Source organism: Equus caballus, chromosome 14, assembly GCF_041296265.1.
Source record: "Equus caballus isolate H_3958 breed thoroughbred chromosome 14, TB-T2T, whole genome shotgun sequence".
Classification (NCBI taxonomy): Eukaryota; Metazoa; Chordata; class Mammalia; order Perissodactyla; family Equidae; genus Equus; species Equus caballus.
Window position 1 is genome coordinate 35,873,836 of NC_091697.1, and position 19,762 is coordinate 35,893,597.

General features: G+C 45.1%; 1 protein-coding gene across 2 annotated transcripts; it reads left to right on the top strand.

Annotated features, from left to right (window-relative positions):
- The first annotated feature begins 581 nt into the window (after positions 1–581).
- On the top strand, positions 582–16,308 carry IL12B (interleukin 12B). 2 transcript variants are annotated; one of them, XM_070232623.1, is made up of 8 exons: positions 582–1,888; positions 6,221–6,308; positions 9,601–9,876; positions 10,416–10,533; positions 12,066–12,283; positions 13,691–13,848; positions 14,537–14,719; positions 15,235–16,308. In XM_070232623.1, exons 2-7 carry the CDS (start codon positions 6,221–6,223, stop codon positions 14,666–14,668), a joined length of 990 nt encoding a protein of 329 aa, XP_070088724.1. In that variant the 5' UTR covers positions 582–1,888; the 3' UTR covers positions 14,669–14,719; positions 15,235–16,308.
- Positions 16,309–19,762: the final 3,454 nt, after the last annotated feature.

The following is a 19,762-nucleotide window of genomic DNA, read 5'->3' on the forward strand; positions in this document are numbered from 1 at the left end:
TTTTTTTTTGAGGAAGATTGGCCCTGAGCTAACATCCCTGCCGGTCTTCCTCTATTTTGTATGTGGGACGCCTGCCACAGCGTGGCTTGATAAGTGATGTGTAGGTCCGCGCCTGGGATCTGAAGCGCCAGAACTTAACCACTGTACCACCAGGCCAGCGCCTAATTTGATACGAATGTGTCTGTCACATAATAACAAAGAAACAAAGCAAACTGCGGTAAGGTCCCTTCCCCATCACTGCCTAGCTGTACTCCTCAGGGATGCCCACTGTAAAAAGCGCACACACACACAAACGGTATCATACAACCAACATACAATGCAACCTACTTTGTTCATATAACCGTCTATCTTGGATACAGGACGTTTTCCCTTGTTGTTTAATTTGAGAAGAACTTCCATTTCACCCGAAGCCTAGAGGACCGAGGAGATGGGAGAAGGCGCTCTGAGCTGGAGGGAACGTCTCCGCCTAAGCCAGAGCACAAGGTCGGATAACCAGTGGGACTGCCAGCTGAGCGGTCCCCGCCCTCCCAAGGCCGGCGCGGTGCGGCGCCCTCCCCGGCCGGGACAAACGGAGGGAGGGAGGAAGTGTGCGGTTGGGAAGCTCCGCCGCTCTCGCCTGGGTTTCCCGTTTTCCCCGCGCTGAGACTGCGAGGAAAGTTAGCACAGAAATCTGCGCCCACCCGACACGCGGCCGGGGCCCAGGAACTTCCCGCGCAGCGGGGGCCGGGCCGGGATGGAGAAGTCGCCGGCGGAGCGCGCTCTCGGACCCCGGCCGCCGCGCCGGGACCGCCTCGCAGCAGCGCCCTCTGTCGGCGACTGTGGGTACAGCCCGCGTCTGTGGACCTGTACTTGGTGGAGGTCTTCGTGGTTCATGTTATTTTCCTGTTGGTGTGCAGATCGGGTGGCCGTGTGGAACACCGGTGTACTGCTTTGCATCCTTCTTAGCAATATTAAATTCCGCCAGGAATTTCTAGCTAATTTTGCTAAATCTGTGCATCTGCGTAGAGCTCCTACGGCCATAGATTTGTGTGCAAATGAGTGTCAGGGTATAGTCTGGGTGCCCAGGAGAGTGCGCCTTGAGTATGGCAGGGGTTGTCTAAGTCTCTGCCTGTGGATGTTTCACTTTCTGCTCCCATCTGTCTATGAGCTAGTACCTATGAGCGTAGGCTGCGTCCCTACATATTTGAGTCATTAGTAATACACACATTATCATCTCTCAAAGACTGTACAAATGTGCAGAGTGTGAGTGTGTGTGTGTGTGTGTGTGGTGCATGCAGCCACAATGGGTGGTGATAGTATGTTTCTGAAATCCAGATGTTAAAGAAATAATGTGTGGAAGCGTGCCCCAGATATTCTAAACCCTTTGCCATTCATCTCTTCCTCTTTGACTTCAGGAGAACCCTAGATTTTGCTTTCTGACCCTCTAGCATAGAGTTACGCGATCCTGACCTGAACTCAGCCTCCTGCGTGACTTCTCCTTGGCCTTCCTTCTTCTCTGGCCTGTGGAACCCAGGGAGGCTGCCTGGTGCTGTCTCTGAGCGCCTTGGCCATGATGTCAACCCAAAGAAAACAGCATCCTATCTCCTTCCTTTTCCCCCACCCAAAAGTCACTTCCTCTTAGTTCATTACCTGGGATTTTGATGTCTGTGTTCCCTCAGCATTATTGATACACACAGAAAAAAAAAAAAGGAACTTCTTGAAATTCCCCCAGAAGGTTTTCAGAGTTGTTTTCAGTGTTGCAACTTGGAACAACTCAGTTTCTAATTGAAGTTTCCATCAGAAAGCTTGGTAGGAGTAGAGTATATAAGCTCCAGTAGCAGCAGCAGCAGCAGAAGAAACAAGAAACGGTTTCAGACCCAGTGAACTCCGCAGCCTGGCCACAAGCAAGGTAAGCACTTCGCTAGCCCCTGTGATCCCTTTCGCAGGCCCGCAGGCTGTCTGGGGGTAGGCACCATGCGTGTGCCACCCCTGCACCTGGCGTCGTGGACTGGGTAAATGCCTGGAAGCGTTTCTGGTGACTTAGCTGCTGGGACACTAGTGAAAAGTCAGTAGTTTGGGGGCTGATGTCTAAAGTATTAGTTTTAAAAGTCAACTAAGAATAATTGTATACCAAGGTCTGGGAGCAGATGTACATTAGAAAGATATGATTTTGTCTTGTTTAAAAGTGGTATGTATATAAAAGTGTGTTCCTCAAGGGCCAGCCCGATGGCATAGTGGTTAAGTTGGCATGCTCCACTTCGGTGGCCCAGGGTTCGCAGGTTCAGATCCCAGGCATGGACCTAGTACCGCTTGTCAAGCCACCCTGTAGCAGCATCCCACATAAAATAGGAGAAGATGGGCACAGATGTTAGCTCAGCGACAATCTTCCTCAAGCAAAAAGAGGAAGATTGGCAACAGATGTTAGCTCAGGGACAATCTTCCTCAAAAAAAGTGTGTTCCTCCACATTAATGCCCGTCACTTAAAGGATTGTATAGAGTTGGAGTGGCACTTGCCTTTAGTGTTGTGAACTTTTTGAAAGCTTTGCATTCATTAATAATGAATTCAATAAATAAACGAATTCGGACTTATACCTCATAACTGAATGTTACAGAGCATACTTGCTCCCGTATGTGTGACGGCTTGCAGTCAGTTGTGACAGTCAACCAGACTCATAGCTGGGTTATCCAGATCTTTTGGATTAACTAACTTTGGCCCCACTTAAAAAATGGAAAGCAATTGAAAGGTCTAAAACTACTTTCTTAAAAGTTTTAAAGTCTGTGAGAGGGAAAAACAGAGATATTCTTTACTGTCCTGGTGTCTTACAGTTACCCAAGTAAAGTGTGTGCAATGATTCTCAGGTTGAAAGAAAATAATGATCCGGTTAAAATATTATTTTTACAAAGAGATTACCAAACCCCACGTGGTAGCCCACTTTTTTTCAAATAAGGAATTTCAAGGCACTAGAAGGAATTTGGGCATCCTCTTAGAGTTCATTTTACTGAAATCTGACATTTTTTCATTTCTCTACAATCATTCTTCTAACAATTAATGAACTCCCTCTATGCTAGAGTCTTTATGCTAGACTCTGGGGACAGAGTATGGAATAAGAGGGACATGATCCCTGCCATCAGAGACCTCAGTGTGGCAGGGAAGACGAACAGTAAAGAAATAACTATATTATCGCAATTGTAGTAAGTATCCTGAGAAGAGGAATGGGGCTCTGTGAGAGCAAATAGCCAGGAGTCCTGACTTCATTTGGGCAACAAGCTGGATACTCTCCATGAATTATTTCATTACCTCCTCACCACAGCAGGATGCCCATTTTACAGATTAAGAGAGTGAGGCTTAAAGAGGTCAGTGACTTGCCCAGAGTCACACAACTAATAAGTGGCAGAGCTGGGATGTGAATTCAGGTCTGCCTGGCTCTAAAACTGGGGCCCTTTGCCTGTGCTGCCCACGCCTCCTGTGACTATGTCTTTTTATTTTATTTATTTATTTATTTATTTATTTTGGCAAGGAAGATTGTCTCTGAGCTAACATCTGTTGCCAATCCTCCTCTTTTGCCTGAGGAAAATTGTCACTGAGCTAACATCCGTGGCAATCTTCCTCTGTTTTGTATGTGGGACGTCGCCACAGCATGGCTTGACGAGCGGTGTGTAGGTCCATACCCAGGATCTGAACCTGTGAACCCTGGGCAATAGAAATGGAGTGTGCGAACTTAACCACTACGCCACTAGGCTGGCCCATCTTTTTATTTTTAAATAATAATGTTATTTTCTAACTAAAAAGTAACAAACAAAATAAACCTTGAAAAAGAGATGCCCACCCAGGTATCATTGGCATGCCCACGCTGGCACCAGCGTTGGGAGCCTTAACATACCACAGGACCTGGGGTCCCTGCATCCCACCTCCAAGGGTTTCAGGAGTTTAGAAAACCTATGAAATTACATGAAAAAAAAAATGTCTAATCCTCAAGACTCTGAAACTCAGCATGTCAAGGAAATGTGGGCTGTGAGCTACGGCTCCCTGGCATCAGCTGACCTAGAGAACAGCAGGGTGACTACCTGCTGCCCCCTTTTTGGTTTCTCCTGGATTTGCTTAAGAAAGTGACCCTCCATCATCTCTACACCCTGGTTTAAAAGGTAGATGATACTGAAGTGAGAGTTGTTTCTTACAACTGTCACCTGGGCTCCCTTAACCCTGAAGTGCAATTCACCTGAAATTCTCAAATGCATCTGAGGCCCAGAGAAGAATTGCTGGGCATGTAGCCAGCCAAAGGGAAAACGTCAGCATTAAGGGAGTGTAAAAGAATCACCAGGAGGTACCAGGAATCTCTGTCGTTTTCCTTCCCAGGGTGCCAACGTCTGGGTTTTACAGACCTGTGTAATTGCAGTACCTCTATGGGCGTTTCCCTACAGCCAGGCACGATTTGTTTGTCTACCTATTGTATACAAAACAGAGAGATACCAAATTTTCCCTTTATCCCTTCCCCTAGGTACAAGCTAACATGCTATCCATTGCCTTCTATAATATGTCATCTCATTGCATTCTCCCAACAACCCTCTGAGATGGATGTTATATCCATTTTGTAGATGAGGAGATTAAGGCTCAGAGAGTAATTTGGCCAGCATCACACAACGAGTGAGTGGTGGGACCAGAATTTAAGCCCACATCTGCTTGACTCCAAACCTATGAATGGACTCACTGATGCTCTGTGGCAACGAGTACTTTGCTACAGCCATAACTTGGGATGAGTTGATAGGCATGTCCCTGAAAACTCCGTGCTGCTGTGACAGGCGCGCTGACCATGTGCAGGGAGGCCTGACCTCGTCCTGTCTCTGCCCCTCACAACCTTTACAGTCTAAGGGGGTGACATCCATAGCAAGGATCCCCTGGGATTAGCAGCAGTTCTAACGAAGCCATGATTTGTCAATATTCAGTCACCCCAACCAAGCAATGCTCACTTTTAAGGTACTTGGCCAAAAATTTTGCATCTTGTTCTTCATATGATTTAGACTGTGGTTTCTGCAGAACACTGGTGCTCTCTGAGATGGATGGAGGTGTTTCACTGAAATGAAATAATAATCATCTCTACCTAATTCACAGGTTGGGTATGGTTTTCACAGTCTGAAGATTTTCATAGATCCTGGATACTAATATAGATTGAGTTTCAATATAAGATGGAGGCTGATTTAGTGTAAAAAAAAAATATATATATATATATATATGTATTTCATCAATTCATGGTGACTATATCAATATTTTATGGTCTGCTCTCAGGGAACATCTTGATTTTCAGAGGCTCTGGACCCTGAACATGGACTAAACCAGAGGTTCTCCAAGTGTGGTCCCCAGACCAGCCAGATCAGCTTTGCCTGGAAACTTTTAGGAATGCAGATTCTTAGGCCCCATCCCCAGACCTGCTGAATGAGCCACTGTCGGGGTGGGACTCAGCAATCTGTATTGTAGCAAGGCTTCCAGGTTATTCTGACTTACATTCAAGTTTGAGAACCACTGGTTACATTATGTGGGAGGAAGTAATCTGTGAGTTTGGAGCAATTACAGTCTAAACAAGGAGAGAAACTAAACCTCTGCAACAAGGGCTGGCAACCAGGTCGTTGCCAGAACTTGAAAGATAACTTCTGTATTGCCTTCCCGCCACCCAAAGTCCTTTAGTGCTGGTGTCACCGCATATACTGCCTCTGCTACAATGGTACAGGTGTGTAGCTGATCTCCCCAACTGGAGGGTAAGCATTTAACACACTGACTTCATAAATATTTGTTGAATGAAAGTATTTGCTCCTGCAAGACAGAAAGAATCCTTTTTTCACTCCCAACTGCTCTAGTTCAGTGCCCTTTACATAGTAAGTACCAAGTAAAAACTGCTGAATGCTGATCGAGACACGTCATGCTCCTTCTCTGAGCCTTAGGTTTCTCATCTTAAAAATAAGAGGATTATATCAGACGGCCGGCCTTAGGTGTCTTTCAGCCTCAGATAGTCTGCGGTTCTCTATTTGGAGATGTTCTTGTCCAGAGACTGGCTGGCACAGGGCTCCTGTAATTCACTTAACCTGACTGCGTAGAGAAGAAGACGGTGTAGAAAATAAAGATTAAAAACAACGTAGGGAGAATGTGAATATGGCTTCTGAAGGTAACTGAGTAATTGTTGACCTTCTCTCTCCTCTTTTCCCTCTTCTTTCTCTTTTCCTCCTTCTCCTCCTGGTTCCCTGCCTCCCACAGATGCATCAGCAGTGGTTGGTCCTCTCCTGGTTTTCCCTGGTTTTGCTGGCGTCTCCCCTCATGGCCATATGGGAACTGGAGAAAGATGGTAACCAGACTCTCCTCATGCTCTCTGGATGCCCCGGGTTCTGAGCCAGGCCTCTCGGGAAGCCCTGTGGGGAAATTAGACTGAAATGGACAGCCGTGCATTGGGGCTTCCTAGGGGGAGCCATCACTCTGGGCAAACGCGGGCCGTGTGTCCTTATTTCCCCTTCGAGGGTGTCTATCTTGCTGACTTTCACATTAGATATGTGAGAAGGAGCTTTTTGTGGACTGTGGTGGGAAGAGATATAGCATTACTAAAAACCACCTCTACCATAACAATTAAGATTCCGAAGTGAAGGGTTTGAAAAGTCTAAAAACTATGTTCTAGCATTTCCTGCTCCACTGGGTGATATCACCCCCTCAGCTGGCACCTAGGTGACTTACCTCTGACTAAGCACTTTGAGGAAAGTATAGGATTTAGACTCTCATTGACTTGGGTTCAAAAGCTGGTTCTGCCACTTCTTGGTTATGTGACCTTGAGCTGGGTCACCTCTGAGCCTCAGTTTCCTCAACTGTAAACTGAGTGTTACAAAGTGATGCCTGCCACATGGATTATTAAATACGTTAGTGAATGCTGAAGACAGCCCAACAGATGGTAAAGTGAAAATAAATGTGAGCTAGTATTATCGTTTTGGTTGTTTAAAATAATGTCTCTAAATGATACAAGAGAACCTGTTTATTATCCCAATGATCAATAAAAACCATTAGTAGAATAATAGAATAGGTATTAGTGGAATAAGGGGTCTCCTCTGGCCTCCTGTTATCTCACATGTGGGAAATATGTGTTAACTGATTGTTGTTCCTAAAAGACCATCAGATGTTTCTCATTTTTTTAAGCCAACATCATAATGTTGTTAATTACTGTCTTTGTATAATAATGGTTAATATTTATTGAGCACAGTATCTCATTTAATTCTTACAACAACTGTATGAAATAGGAACTATTTGTACCCCATTTTATACATGTTGAAAATAGAAGCTACAGAGATTAACTAACTTACTCAATTTTACATACCTGGTGAGGGTGGAACAGGGGCTTGATCCCATTCTGTCTCACTTCACAGCTGATGCGCTTAAGTATTTCAAGAAGGACATGAAGTTTTCTTCTCATAAGTATTTTACGAGAAGGACGTGAAGCAATTGTTTCCTATGTCCTTGGAGAACTGAGCAAGAGGAAATAGACATAAATTAAAAATCTTCATTTAATATTTTAAATAGTCTTTTGACAGTCAGGAGAGTGTAACACTGAAATGGGGGCCTGAAAAAAATTTTGAACTATTCTTAGGAATTTCAGGAAGACATCCATCCAGCCGTCCCCACTCTGCTCCAGGAGAGCTTCAGACCCTCCCTTGAGTAAAGGCAGACAATTGTGCCAGATCCCTTCCAACCCTGGGATTTTTAGTGAGCTCGGGAACTTTGGCCCTTGCATAGTCAACTGTTAGTAACTTCTGATTTGGTAAACCACAGAAATTCCAGAAAGTCAATGTGAGAGACACTGAGAGGGCTTGCGACCTTGGAGACAAGATGAGATGCAGCCAAGCGCTAGGTTCTAGATGCTCCTCATCAGATTCCCTCCTGCAATTGTGGTCCCTGTCCCTGGACAAAGGTCTTCTAGGCCTTCTGAGTCTTTGTTGTGACAGGAAAATAGCCACACTGTTCGGTCACCAGTGGGACAAAGGAAAACTAGAGAAAGCCAAAGATGCCATGTGGTTTTATGTCATCACAGCTAATCATTTCCAAAGAGTTGGGTCCCAAATGCTTTTCCCCTCTTGTCTTTGTTACCCATTCAGTAGTTATAAATCCCTTTCATGTAAAGCGAGAACTTTATATCCCACAATGCTTTCCATTTGGATGCCAACAGCAAGAGCCACCATTTATAGAGCATTTAAGGGGTGTGGGTTAAGCTCTTGTATGAATTAGCTTGTATAATCCCCATCTCAACCTTCTGAAGCAAGTACGATTATTGTGCTCATTTTAAAGATGATGACACTGAAGCTTAGAGGAATTGAATGTCCTACCCAAGGCCACAGGCTAGTATGAGATAAAGCTGAATCTAAACCCAGACCTGTGTGACTCCAAAATCCAGGCTCTTAACCGCGATGGCTCTCAAACCTTAGTGGGCATCAAAATCATCTGGAGAGCATAAATAACCAGATCACTGCGCCCAGCCCAAAGTTCCTGATTCAGCAACTCAGAGTTCACGTTTCTAACAGATCCCCAGGTGATGTTGCTGATGGTGGTTCGATGATCGTGCGTGGAGAAGCCCTGCATTAAACCATTCTATTCAATTCATAATTGATGCATGAGTGAATGAATGAAGGTTTGATGTGACACACTCTTTGAAATACTATACTAAGCCATTCCTGAAGTGCCAGTTTAGATACTGGTATGAGAGATCCAGTGCAAAGCCAGAGACAAGGTCTAAGATATAGCTCTTGTGCTTCTAACTTGATATAACCTTGCTTAGCCTCTTGGTCTCAGTACCCTCCTCTATAAAATGGGAAGACAAAGATCTACTGAATTTCCTCATAAGAGTATAAAATAGCTAAAAAAAACACAGAGAAAGAAAATCTCCATTGGTGAGTTTCATGCAGTAGGAACTAAATCCTTAAATCCCCATGGAGAATCATAAGACAGTTCTCTGTGCAGTTGTCTGACCCTTTGGTCTCTGAATAACAATAACAACTAAGTTTACTATGGTGAACACTGTGGTGAGTCCTTTCCTTAAGCACTTTACTAAGTACACTGTGCTAAGTGCTTTTGCATTTAATCCTCACAGCCAAACCTGAGGCATAGATACTATTATTATTGTCATTTTACAGATGAGGAAACTGAGGTTCATGGTGATTAAGTATCTTGCTCCAAATTCCCCAGCCAGCTGGTGGGGACAGGATCTCAGGCTTGGTCAGTCTTTCTCGACACTGCCCTGCCTTATTCCCTATAAAACTGAAATTGTATTGGAAGTTTCTTATCTCCACCAGGCCTTCAGCAAAGAGTCTTGTGCTGCTTGCATTTTTTGGTGTATCAAGGCCTTCTTCATCTGCCAGTGATCAGAGGTCAATTATTAATGGCAGCCTGCCAGTTAATGAGTCAATGGCAACTATAAAACTCTTTGCTTCTCTCTTCCATGACCTTGAACCCAAGTGGGGCCCAATACCCTGAGATCATCTCAGCAAGCATTTGCTGTGATGTGCAAGATTGTGCTTTGGCAGTACAGATGCCCAGGTGGTTCAAAACACACAGTCCCAGGGTTCATGGAGCTCATAGTCTGGTTCTCCATTCCCTCTGCTCTCCAGTGTATGTTGTAGAATTGGATTGGTACCCTGATGCCCCTGGAGAAATGGTGGTCCTCACCTGCAATACCCCTGAAGAAGAAGGCATCACCTGGACCTCGGCCCAGAGCAATGAGGTCTTAGGCTCTGGCAAAACCTTGACCATCCAAGTCAAAGAGTTTGGAGATGCTGGCTGGTACACCTGTCACAAAGGAGGCGAGGTTCTGAGCCATTCTCACCTGCTGCTTCACAAGAAGGAAGATGGAATTTGGTCCACTGACATTTTAAAAGACCAGAAAGGTAATGCCATTCCCTTGGATCATGTCAGTTTTCTCTTGCTCCCTAAGAGGTACAAATGTAGCAATGTAGTAATATCAAGTCTCTTACTGAAGCCACCCAGAACCTATGTTTTCCTTGGCTTTGGTTTTCCTTTGCTAGACACTTTGGGTTATCAACCACCCAAATCTCATGTTGAGACAGTTTCATCTGAATCTAGATGCTTTTCCTGAGGTTCTCTTTAAATAACAGTGGTATTATTGGATGACTAATGGAAGTTAACCAATGTGTATAGTGCCTAACTCAGCCCTGGGGGATAGCCTTGAAAAAAATTAAACCCTCTCCAATGTGTTAGATGTGTAGTATACTCTGCAGAATCAGCATCCTACTGGGACACTCCCAGTCCTCAGTGACCTGCCTACCAGGGGAACAGCAGCATTTTCCAAGGAAATAAATGGAAGGTCTTCACTCTTGGACCAGTTGGTGGCCTGTGATTAATCACAATCAAAATCTTTCTGAAAGAAAACCCCTAAATATCGAATTTTTGTTTTTCTCAAACCCAGAATCCAAAAATAAGACCTTTCTAAAATGTGAGGCAAAGAATTATTCCGGACGTTTCACATGCTGGTGGCTGACAGCAATCAGTACTGATTTGAAATTCAGTGTCAAAAGCAGCAGAGGGTAAGTGAAACCGCTCCAGTTTCTCAACATTTTGCTAGAATGATTTCATTAAGAATGAGAGTGACCTAGCAAGGGCCTGTCAGTCAGTGCTAAGGGAGAAAACAAAGTCAGACCCGTATTGTTTCACCGGCCCACTTGCCTAAGTTGGGGAAAGAACATGGAGCGCTAAGCTAATCACCTAAACAAATGTATGCGTTAGAATAGGACATTGTTGGGGCCTGGGAATAGCCTCTGCTGTGTTTGAACCCACTCATCCAAATTGCCAGGTGATGCTGGATTAAGGCTTATGGCACCACGGGGAGGGATAAAGGGAGAAATTGAAGCTATAAACGACTTGCCAAAATTGCACCTTGAGTCAAAATAGAAACAAGAGCTCTAGGGCATAGATCCTGAAGCCGACTCCAGAAAACTCTGTGAGGCCTCTGGAAATTTTTCCCAGGGCCACTTCAACTCCTTTTTCTTCTGCCAACACTTCTAATCTGAACTTCACTGTTTGTCCAATACAGTTGAACTTTCCCTAAGAAGCCAGCTGCCATGGATACAGAACCTAGGTTAGCCCCTCCACGTGTCTCCCTCCACTCCTCATCTAAGTCCCCAACAACAGAGGATGGAGGAGCAAACCCTTGGTGACCAGCCTGGCCTGGCCACTGCTTCACGGAGTAAATGAACCTTTGGGCCTCACTTTGCCATCTTTAAAATGAAAATGCCAGCCAAAGAAATGCTTATAGATATGCACAAAGACATAGATGCAAGTGTTTATTGTGACATTTGTGGTAATCAGCAGGGGAAAGGTTAAATAAAGTGTGGTACATTATGCTCTGGCTTAATGTGCAGTCATCAAAATGAATAACCCGGTCCATATGGTCTGTCATGGAGCTCTCCCCATCATATGTTCAGACAGGGAGGAGATGGTTACAAAACCATATGTGTGCATGTGTGTGTGTGTCTATATATATATATATAAAATTGGATCCTATTTTATAAAAAATAAAATCAGTGTTTATACATATAGACAAAATACATGTGTGTATGCATATATACACGTGGATATATAATTGCTCTGAATATTCATTGAGAGAGGTCTGGAGGGATACAACAAGCGATGAATTGTATTTCTATCTGGGGAGGGAGATTAAGGATAAAGGAGGGTTGGGGTTAAAAGAGGCACACACATTTCCTTTATGTGCATCTTTATCTTTTTAATTTTTTTACACTTAGCATGTATTGATTTTGTAATTAAAATGTGAAACCTGAATTTAAAATTTTATTAAGGAGATTTAACCAGGAGCTCTGGATCTAAAACTTTCCAGACTCGTTTAGACTAGAGGCACGTACGAGCAGAGTTGTTTCTCTGCACCACTTGTACTACCTCTTAAAGCAGAGCTTGTTCTCTTGGGGAGGCGGGTTTCTTACTCCCTGAGGAGATATCAGACCAGTTGGAGAAACTGTGTCCTCAGATGGCTGGCTGGCTTCAACTGCTAGGAACTCACCACAAATGTGCGACACAGGATAATGTCTGTCTTTGACTTCAGTTCCTCTGACCCCCGAGGGGTGACGTGTGGAGCAGCGACACTCTCCGCAGAGAGGGTCAGCGTGGACGACAGGGAGTATAAGAAGTACACGGTGGAGTGTCTGGAGGGCAGTGCCTGCCCGGCCGCCGAGGAGAGCCTGCCCATTGAGATCGTGGTGGATGCTGTTCACAAGCTCAAGTATGAAAACTACACCAGCGGCTTCTTCATCAGGGACATCAGTGAGTTTGCTTGATTGTATGTGCTTGATAAGGACAGATGCCATTCATCACATGTTCACAGTGCCCCAGGCACGGGGGGAAAGGGTTTACATGCCTTATCTTCTTTTATTCTGCATCCAAAAAAAGTGCAATGTAGGTACTATTATCTGCATTTTTAGGAAGAGGATTTTGAGTCTTAGAAAAGTGAAACAGCTTGCCCCAGATCTCACAGCTAGCAGTTCAGACACAGATCTGCCCCACTAGAAAAAGCAGGCTCTTGGCTGCTCTCCTCTTCTGTTGCCCAGGTAGCTTCCATGATGAATCCAAGAGCAGCCCCTGAAGCATCATATTCATATTCAGAACCAGGGTTTCCCTACTAATTGCAATTGTTCCCAACCAATCTTTCTCTAGCATTTGAAAAGAAACTTCTTTATTGGAATATAAACCCCCAAATGGACATCTAATTGGCAGATGGCGATTTTGCCATTTATCATTTCCTTTCCTATTTATCCAATGAAGGTGCATCACAAAATAAAGTCTGATAGAACCACAGAGCTTGCTCTAGCATTGTGGGGAGGTGGGGTCCAGTTCACAGAGGGTGGCCAGGGAAGGTCTGTCTGAGGAGGTGACATTTAGCTGAAACCTAAAGGAAAGAAGATGTCAGTTGTGTTAAATTTTTATGAAGCATCTGTAGGCGCCGTGGTCTTTGGAGTCGTGCTGGGCCCAGGAGCCCGAGCACATTGCATAGACTGTCTCCCCTCCCCTCATCTAGAAGAAGATACGCTACTGGAGGACAGAGGCTTTGTGATACCCACTGCTAAATCCTCTGTGCACAGTCCAGTGGCTGGCACATAATGGGTGCTCAGTAACTATTTATTGAATGAATGAACGAACGAGCATAGAGTCAATTTGACTATAACTGCTACAGGACAAGTTAGCGCCCGATGCCATGAAACGGCAAAAGAAAGCGCTAAATGGAAAACCTCTCATCTATGCCCAGCAAGAGGTTCAGCTCAGTTCCAAGTTTGTGCAGAGAAGGGGGACTGACCTCAGAGAGGGTCATCTTTTACGGCACAGCCCAGATGTGAGAGTCTTATTGTCTCTAAGAACTTTCTTCTGAGCACTACGCAGAGGTGGTTTCACCTCCAGGTCCCATCTGATGGTGCAGTGATGAGAAGGATTCCGAGCCTCTCTCAGGTTTCGCCATAAAGGACATGGCGACTGGTGAAAACCACCTCCCACAGGCGCCAGCGTGAGTAGCAGGTAGTAGGGGTCCCTCATGTCTGCCAACCAGGTGCTCACAGGAGTTAAGTAACCACCGTGTGGACTCAGAGCTGGTCAAGGTCAAAGTGCAGTCAGAAGCCAGCACGACCTTACTCCAAAGCCCAATTAGAAAAATAAAGGGTGTTTCTCTATCTTCTTCCATAGTCAAACCAGACCCACCCAAGAACCTGCAGCTGAAGCCATTAAAGAATTCTCGGCAGGTGGAGGTCAGCTGGGAGTACCCTGAGACCTGGAGCACCCCACATTCCTACTTCTCCCTGACATTCTCTATTCAGGTCCAGGGCAAGAACAAGAAGGAAAGGGTAAGATGTGATCCAGGTGCCGTATATTCTGTGGTCAGGTTTATGCAGGCCCACATCAAGGAGAAGGTGAATGATGTCATCCTCTGGGTGATGAATCTCAGATGAACGATACTAACAGCTAATGTTTATTCAGAATTTTCTATGTGCCTGAAACTGTGCTAAGGGTTTTACATGTATCCACCACAATCTCACAGTAACCCTAGAAAGGCAGGCAATAGTATTGTTACCGCTTCAGGAGTGAAGACATGGAAGCTAAGAGAGGTTAAGTGATTTGCCAGAGGTCACCCAGCTAGGGTCAGAGTGGTCCATTCACAGGGAGTATAAGAAGTACAGGGTGGAGTGTCAGGAGGGCAGTGCCTGCCCAACCACCGAGGCGAGCCTGCCCACTGAGGTCGGTCCCACCATCCATCTAGTACTGGAGGGAGTGGGCATGCAGCCTTCAAGCAAGGCAGCTATGCTAGATGAAAGCCGGACCAAACAGTATCTCCCTCAGGGCTTACAAAGTAGAAAAGCTGCATGTGCTTAGCGCTTCTCTCAGCAGGTGGCGCAAGTTCCACACACGCCCTTGTGAATTGCAAGTGTGTTGCCCTAAAACTAGAGTGTGCTTGTTTGGGGAGATGGTGCTTTGCAGAAATATGCCCAGTTCACCTTGTAACTGTGTTGCCAAAGATCTCTCTCTCCTTTGCAGAAAGACAGACTCTTCATGGATGAGACTTCAGCCACAGTCACATGCCACAAGGATGGCCAGATCCGTGTCCAAGCCAGGGACCGCTACTACAGCTCATCCTGGAGCGAATGGGCATCCGTATCCTGCAGTTAGGGATGCAGACTCAGGCAGCCCAGGCCAGACCTGAACACTCAGTGTACCCAGGTGCAGGGCAATGGTGGGGACGGTACAGGAGATGAAAGGGGGGATGAGGTGCCCGCACAAAGACACCAGAGTCAGAAACAGACATTTGTTCGTTAACAGATTCGATGCCCATATTGTTGCAGGCACTAGCCTGGGCACAGGGATGCTGCAGTAAAGAAAACAGGTGTAGGTCCTGCCCTCCTGGAAGGGAAGGCAAAGAAGAGAGAGGTAGCCAGGGGTCAGAGCATGGATGGCTTGTAAGCTGTTTCCAGGAATTAGACCCTCATCTAGGGGGCACTGGGAGCCCTGAAGGGCTTTACACAAGGAAATGACATGATCAGATACTCTTTTAAGAAAACTCTCAAGAGAGTCTCTGGTGAGCATGGTACCAGCCAAATCTTAGGCCACAGAAGGAAGGGCTGGACCCTTCTGACATGGAATCCCCAAAGGCCACTTGCCCCAGACATGTTGTGTGAAATAAGAAGGGTTGGCTGCCACATTTCTCATCCACATAGACTTTTGGCTTTCTTTTTCAGGTTCTAATCCCAGGATGAAACCTTGGAGGAAAAGTGGAAGATATTCTGCAAAATTTTTAAGAGACATGGAATAGATGCAAAAAGATATTTTCTACCAATTTGCTTTTTAATTTTTTAAGATCACAAAGATGTCTTTACTGTATTTTTATATTTAAATACTAAATGCCCACTAAAACATTCAGCTAATTTATTTATAGAGCTTCCAGCTAGCAGGTTGCCGCTGACCTTAATGCTATTTAAATATTTAAATAATTTATGTATTTATTAATTTGTTACTGTTATTTAACATTTGTGTGCCAAGATGTATGTTTCATACTTTCACAACCTGATCCAGAGAGAGAGGGCCCTATTATGCAAAATGTGTATTTTTGTGTTATTTATACTGACAGCTTTTCAAGCAAGGTTGCAAGTGCATCGGCTGCATGAGAACCAGTGAGAACACAGTGTTCTGATGCCAGCGCCATAATGTATTTGTGATGGATGCGAACACAAAAGATAGTTAAATAGAGACAGACACAAACCTGTTTGAGGAGGTCCTAGAGATGGAGATGTTAGTTCCCACATCCATGAAGACTGCCTGGAAGTGGTGTTGATAAGGCAGTTCAGGGCCACCTGCACTTCTAAGCAAGTTTAGTCTTTGGCTGCCTGAACTTAGAAAAGGCTAAAAAAAATGATTGAAATTCAGCTTCAGCCTCCCTAGCTGTCCTCGCCCTCATCTGTCTGTAAGACATAGGAGGGCAACACAGAGACATCGTTAAGTGTCCGGAAAATAAAAAGCTTTCATGATTCAAGAGGGAGGACAAGTGTCGTTATGGCTAAGGAGATAAGATTGTCAGAATTGCCGCTGCTGGTGAATAGCCACACAGAAAAGCAGACGGATGCGGAAAACGATCGAGAATCGCTTACTCAGTGTAAGTGAACCTGATGCGCAGCTAGGATCAGAAAGTGACGATCCATTAAGATGCTACTTTTAAGTACCAAATGTGCTTTCTGTAAAGTGATTCCATTTGTTTTCTGTTTATTTATTTTTACATTCCACTGGTGAGCTAATAAAAATGTAACTCTTCTTTGCAATAACGTTTGGTCTTTCTCTGCTGACTTGGGTATCTGGTTCTCATTTACCAGGGCTGCATTATTTTTCCCTGCCATTTAAGAACTGCCCCTCCATGAAGCAGTTTCGTTTCCAGTTTCACGGAGTTGCCCTTTCCCTTTATAGGATTCCCAAAGTCAGAGTCTGGCTGAGCTAAGGGACTGTCCCTGTGATCTGACCACTGAGCATTCCGCCCTCTTCAGGGGTGGATGCTCTCACTTCTTTCATCTTCTATCCTGGAATCAATCCTACTAGTTTCCCAAGCATCATGAAATAAACTCCCAGCTGGTAGAGCCATGGGCATCCCATGCCATAGGTCCAGCTCCAGTGCATACGGAGGGTTTGCCACGTGTCTGGACATGTGCCGGCCCTGGGGGTTGAAGAGTTCCAAAAAGCCCCAAACAGTGCCCACTCCTGGCACAGCTTATAAGACAGGGATGAAAAGTTAACTTCATACCACTAAATGCTAAAATCTTCAGTGTACATGGTGCCCTGGGCTGAAAACGAAGAAGGATCAGTGTAACCTGGAGTCACCCAGGAAGGCTCCATTGAGGTGCCCACTTTGGGCTCAAAGAATGGGCAGGACCTGCCAATTCCCCTATGGTGCCTCCCATGCAAAAAGCAAGTGGTGAGACCAGAAAGAATGGAGTCCATTCTCTGCCATCTTCAAAAGCCAAGGGTGCACATCCAGCTTCCTTGCAATGGTAAGCTAATTATCACAGGGATGTGGTTTCCATTTCTTATTTTAAATGTCCCCTGGAGCCCTTATTCCTCTCTGCTCCTGGCCTGGAGGAATGGTGGGGAGTTTCTACCATCCTAATCCAACATTTGAAACATATCATTTTGTGTTGTAAACCCACACTTAACAGCACATGGTTGGTTAATAACAACTATTTGTCCTCCTACAGGCTCTTTCATCTAGAGATACCAAAACACTTAATGGGCACTTAATGAACAAAACTAACCAAAAAAAAAAATCACATTTCATGAGTACAGCGACCTGGGGACCTTTTCCAAAACTTCCGGCCAGCCTAGGGCAGAGGTCAGATGTTCTGGCTCCCACCATACCCAGTGCTTTCCCGACACGACCTCTCAGCATTTGGGTAATCTCAGTACATGCAATGGAGACCTTTTCTCTTTGAAAGATATTCCCCAGGACAGTCCTTTTTATTGTGAATCTAGCTACTACAAAACGTATTCAAATGTCCTAGCAAAATTGCTCATGACTGGGAACCGGGAGCCTGGACCCTGGGCCTGGCCAACCTTGCTGCATGACCGTGTGACCTTGAGCAGGGCACTGGACACCACCTGCTGGTTGTCCAATCAGCACTCACCCCCAACCTCCTTCTCCCTTCATGTCCCTCCTCAGCTCTAGGGTCGGGAAGCTAAGTAATCACTTTCCAGCCACCCTTGCTGCCCAGCAAGGCCACAAGACCCAGTTCTGGCCCATGAGATGTAAGAAAATTCTACTGGAGGTTTTCCTGATAAAAGACAGAGCCATAGTTAGCATTGCTCTTTCCCTCCTTCCCTCTTGAGCAGATGAAATTGAAGAAGGCTCAGAGGCTTCCTTGGAACCAAGATGGAAGCCACCATGCTAAGACTGTAAAGATAGACTTTGGGATCCTAGTGACATCATCAAGGAGCTGAACCAACCCCTGTAACTACTTTCTCCAGACTTCCTGCATTAGAAACATAGAACCATATTTGGGTTTTTTTAATTGTGGCAAAATACACATAATATAAAATTTACCATTTTAACCATACCACACTCACATTATTGTGTAACCATTACCATCATCCATCTCCAGAACGTTCTCTTCTTCCCAAACAGATTCTGTGCCCATGAAACAATAACTCCCCCATATTTGTTTTTAAAATAGAAAACGAATAAACTGAAAATTAAATAAAGCCAATCTCCTAAACATCCAGATCCTCATCTACAAGAGGTTGCTGGCCAAGTCAGAAGAAGGAGCCAGGCCAGCATGGGAAGGAACTGGCATCAGAAAACCTAGTTCTACCCCTTACAGCTGGCGCAACCCTAGGGAAGCCGTGGAGTGCTCAATTTCCAGCAATGCCAGGTGAGGGCCTGGTGATACCATGCCTGCCTGCAGAGAGATGTCCATAGCCAGGAGACCTGTTCCAAGGGCAGCCTGAGTGTCAGCAGGAGTCACCTCGGGGGGAGGCGGTTGGGAGTCTGACCGAGCAGCCCCCATGGAAAGACATCTCCGCTATTCCTTCATTCACTAGACATTCTTTGAGTCACTGCTCTGCCCTGCCACGATCCTCAACGTTCTGAATACAGGGGTGAACAAGACCTTGCCCTCACACCGTTTCCAGTCTCCGAAGGATTAAATGCTTGAAATTCTAAGCATTGGAGGTCACTTCTTGAGGTTGAAGGGCACTATGAAATGAGATAATTGGTTTAATGTGATGGCACAGTGCCTGGCCCACAGGAAGCACTCAGTAAAGAGTAGCTATTTCCACTGAATACCTCTGTGATCTTGAGCAGTTACTTAACCTCTTTAAGACTCAGTTTTATCACCTGTAAAATGGGATAATAACAGTACTTACCTCAGAGGGTGATTGTGAAGATTAAATGGAATAACACTTAGAATGGGCTTAGAAAAATACCCGATCCATAGTAAGTACTCAATAAAAGCTTATTGTTAATATTCTTATTATATTACCTATAACCTGAAAGAAGCACAACTCTGGACCCTGTGCTTTTGGGGGAGTGGGGAGATGGAGGGATCATTTTTAGGAGGCCTTACTGTCTCTCAGAACTGGGTTGGGATGGAGGGAGCGTTAATCAGCCAGTGGAGAAGAAAGAGATGGCTCAGTTAGTTGAGATTAAAAAGGCTTTCAGTGTAAAATCCATTTCTTATAAATAAAATTGCAGAAACATCCCCATGTGGTAGATACCAAGATGCCATGAACCCAGTTCCTGCCTTCAGGGATTGTACAGTCTGGTGAGAGAGAAAGGGGCTGATGTGGTGAATATATTAAAATACAGCCTGGCTGGGATGAGGTTATGCTCACCCTAAATATTTCTTTTTACAAAGGTTTTCAGCTTCCAGAAAGAGTCGTTTCATTCCCTTTCACCTTCCTGGCTGCAATAATTTGGCATAAACCGACCAATTCACCTCACCTATAAATCAGATTTTAATCATCTCTTTCTATTTCATTTCATCACGGGCCCTCTTCCAGGACAGCATTTGCGAGCAAAATGTATTTGGACGAGACTTTCTCCAGAGGGTCATATTATACCAAGGAAATGAATTTCCTTTCTGAAGCTCATAAAATGCAAAAATCAAATCAGCATTCAGGCTGAAGGCGAAGAGAACCAGGCGTGCGTACGGAAAACCCGACTTCGGCAGGAAGCGCGCTCGGCCGAGCTGATCTCCATTTACCTTCCCGCAGCCCTGGGCTCCGGAGGCG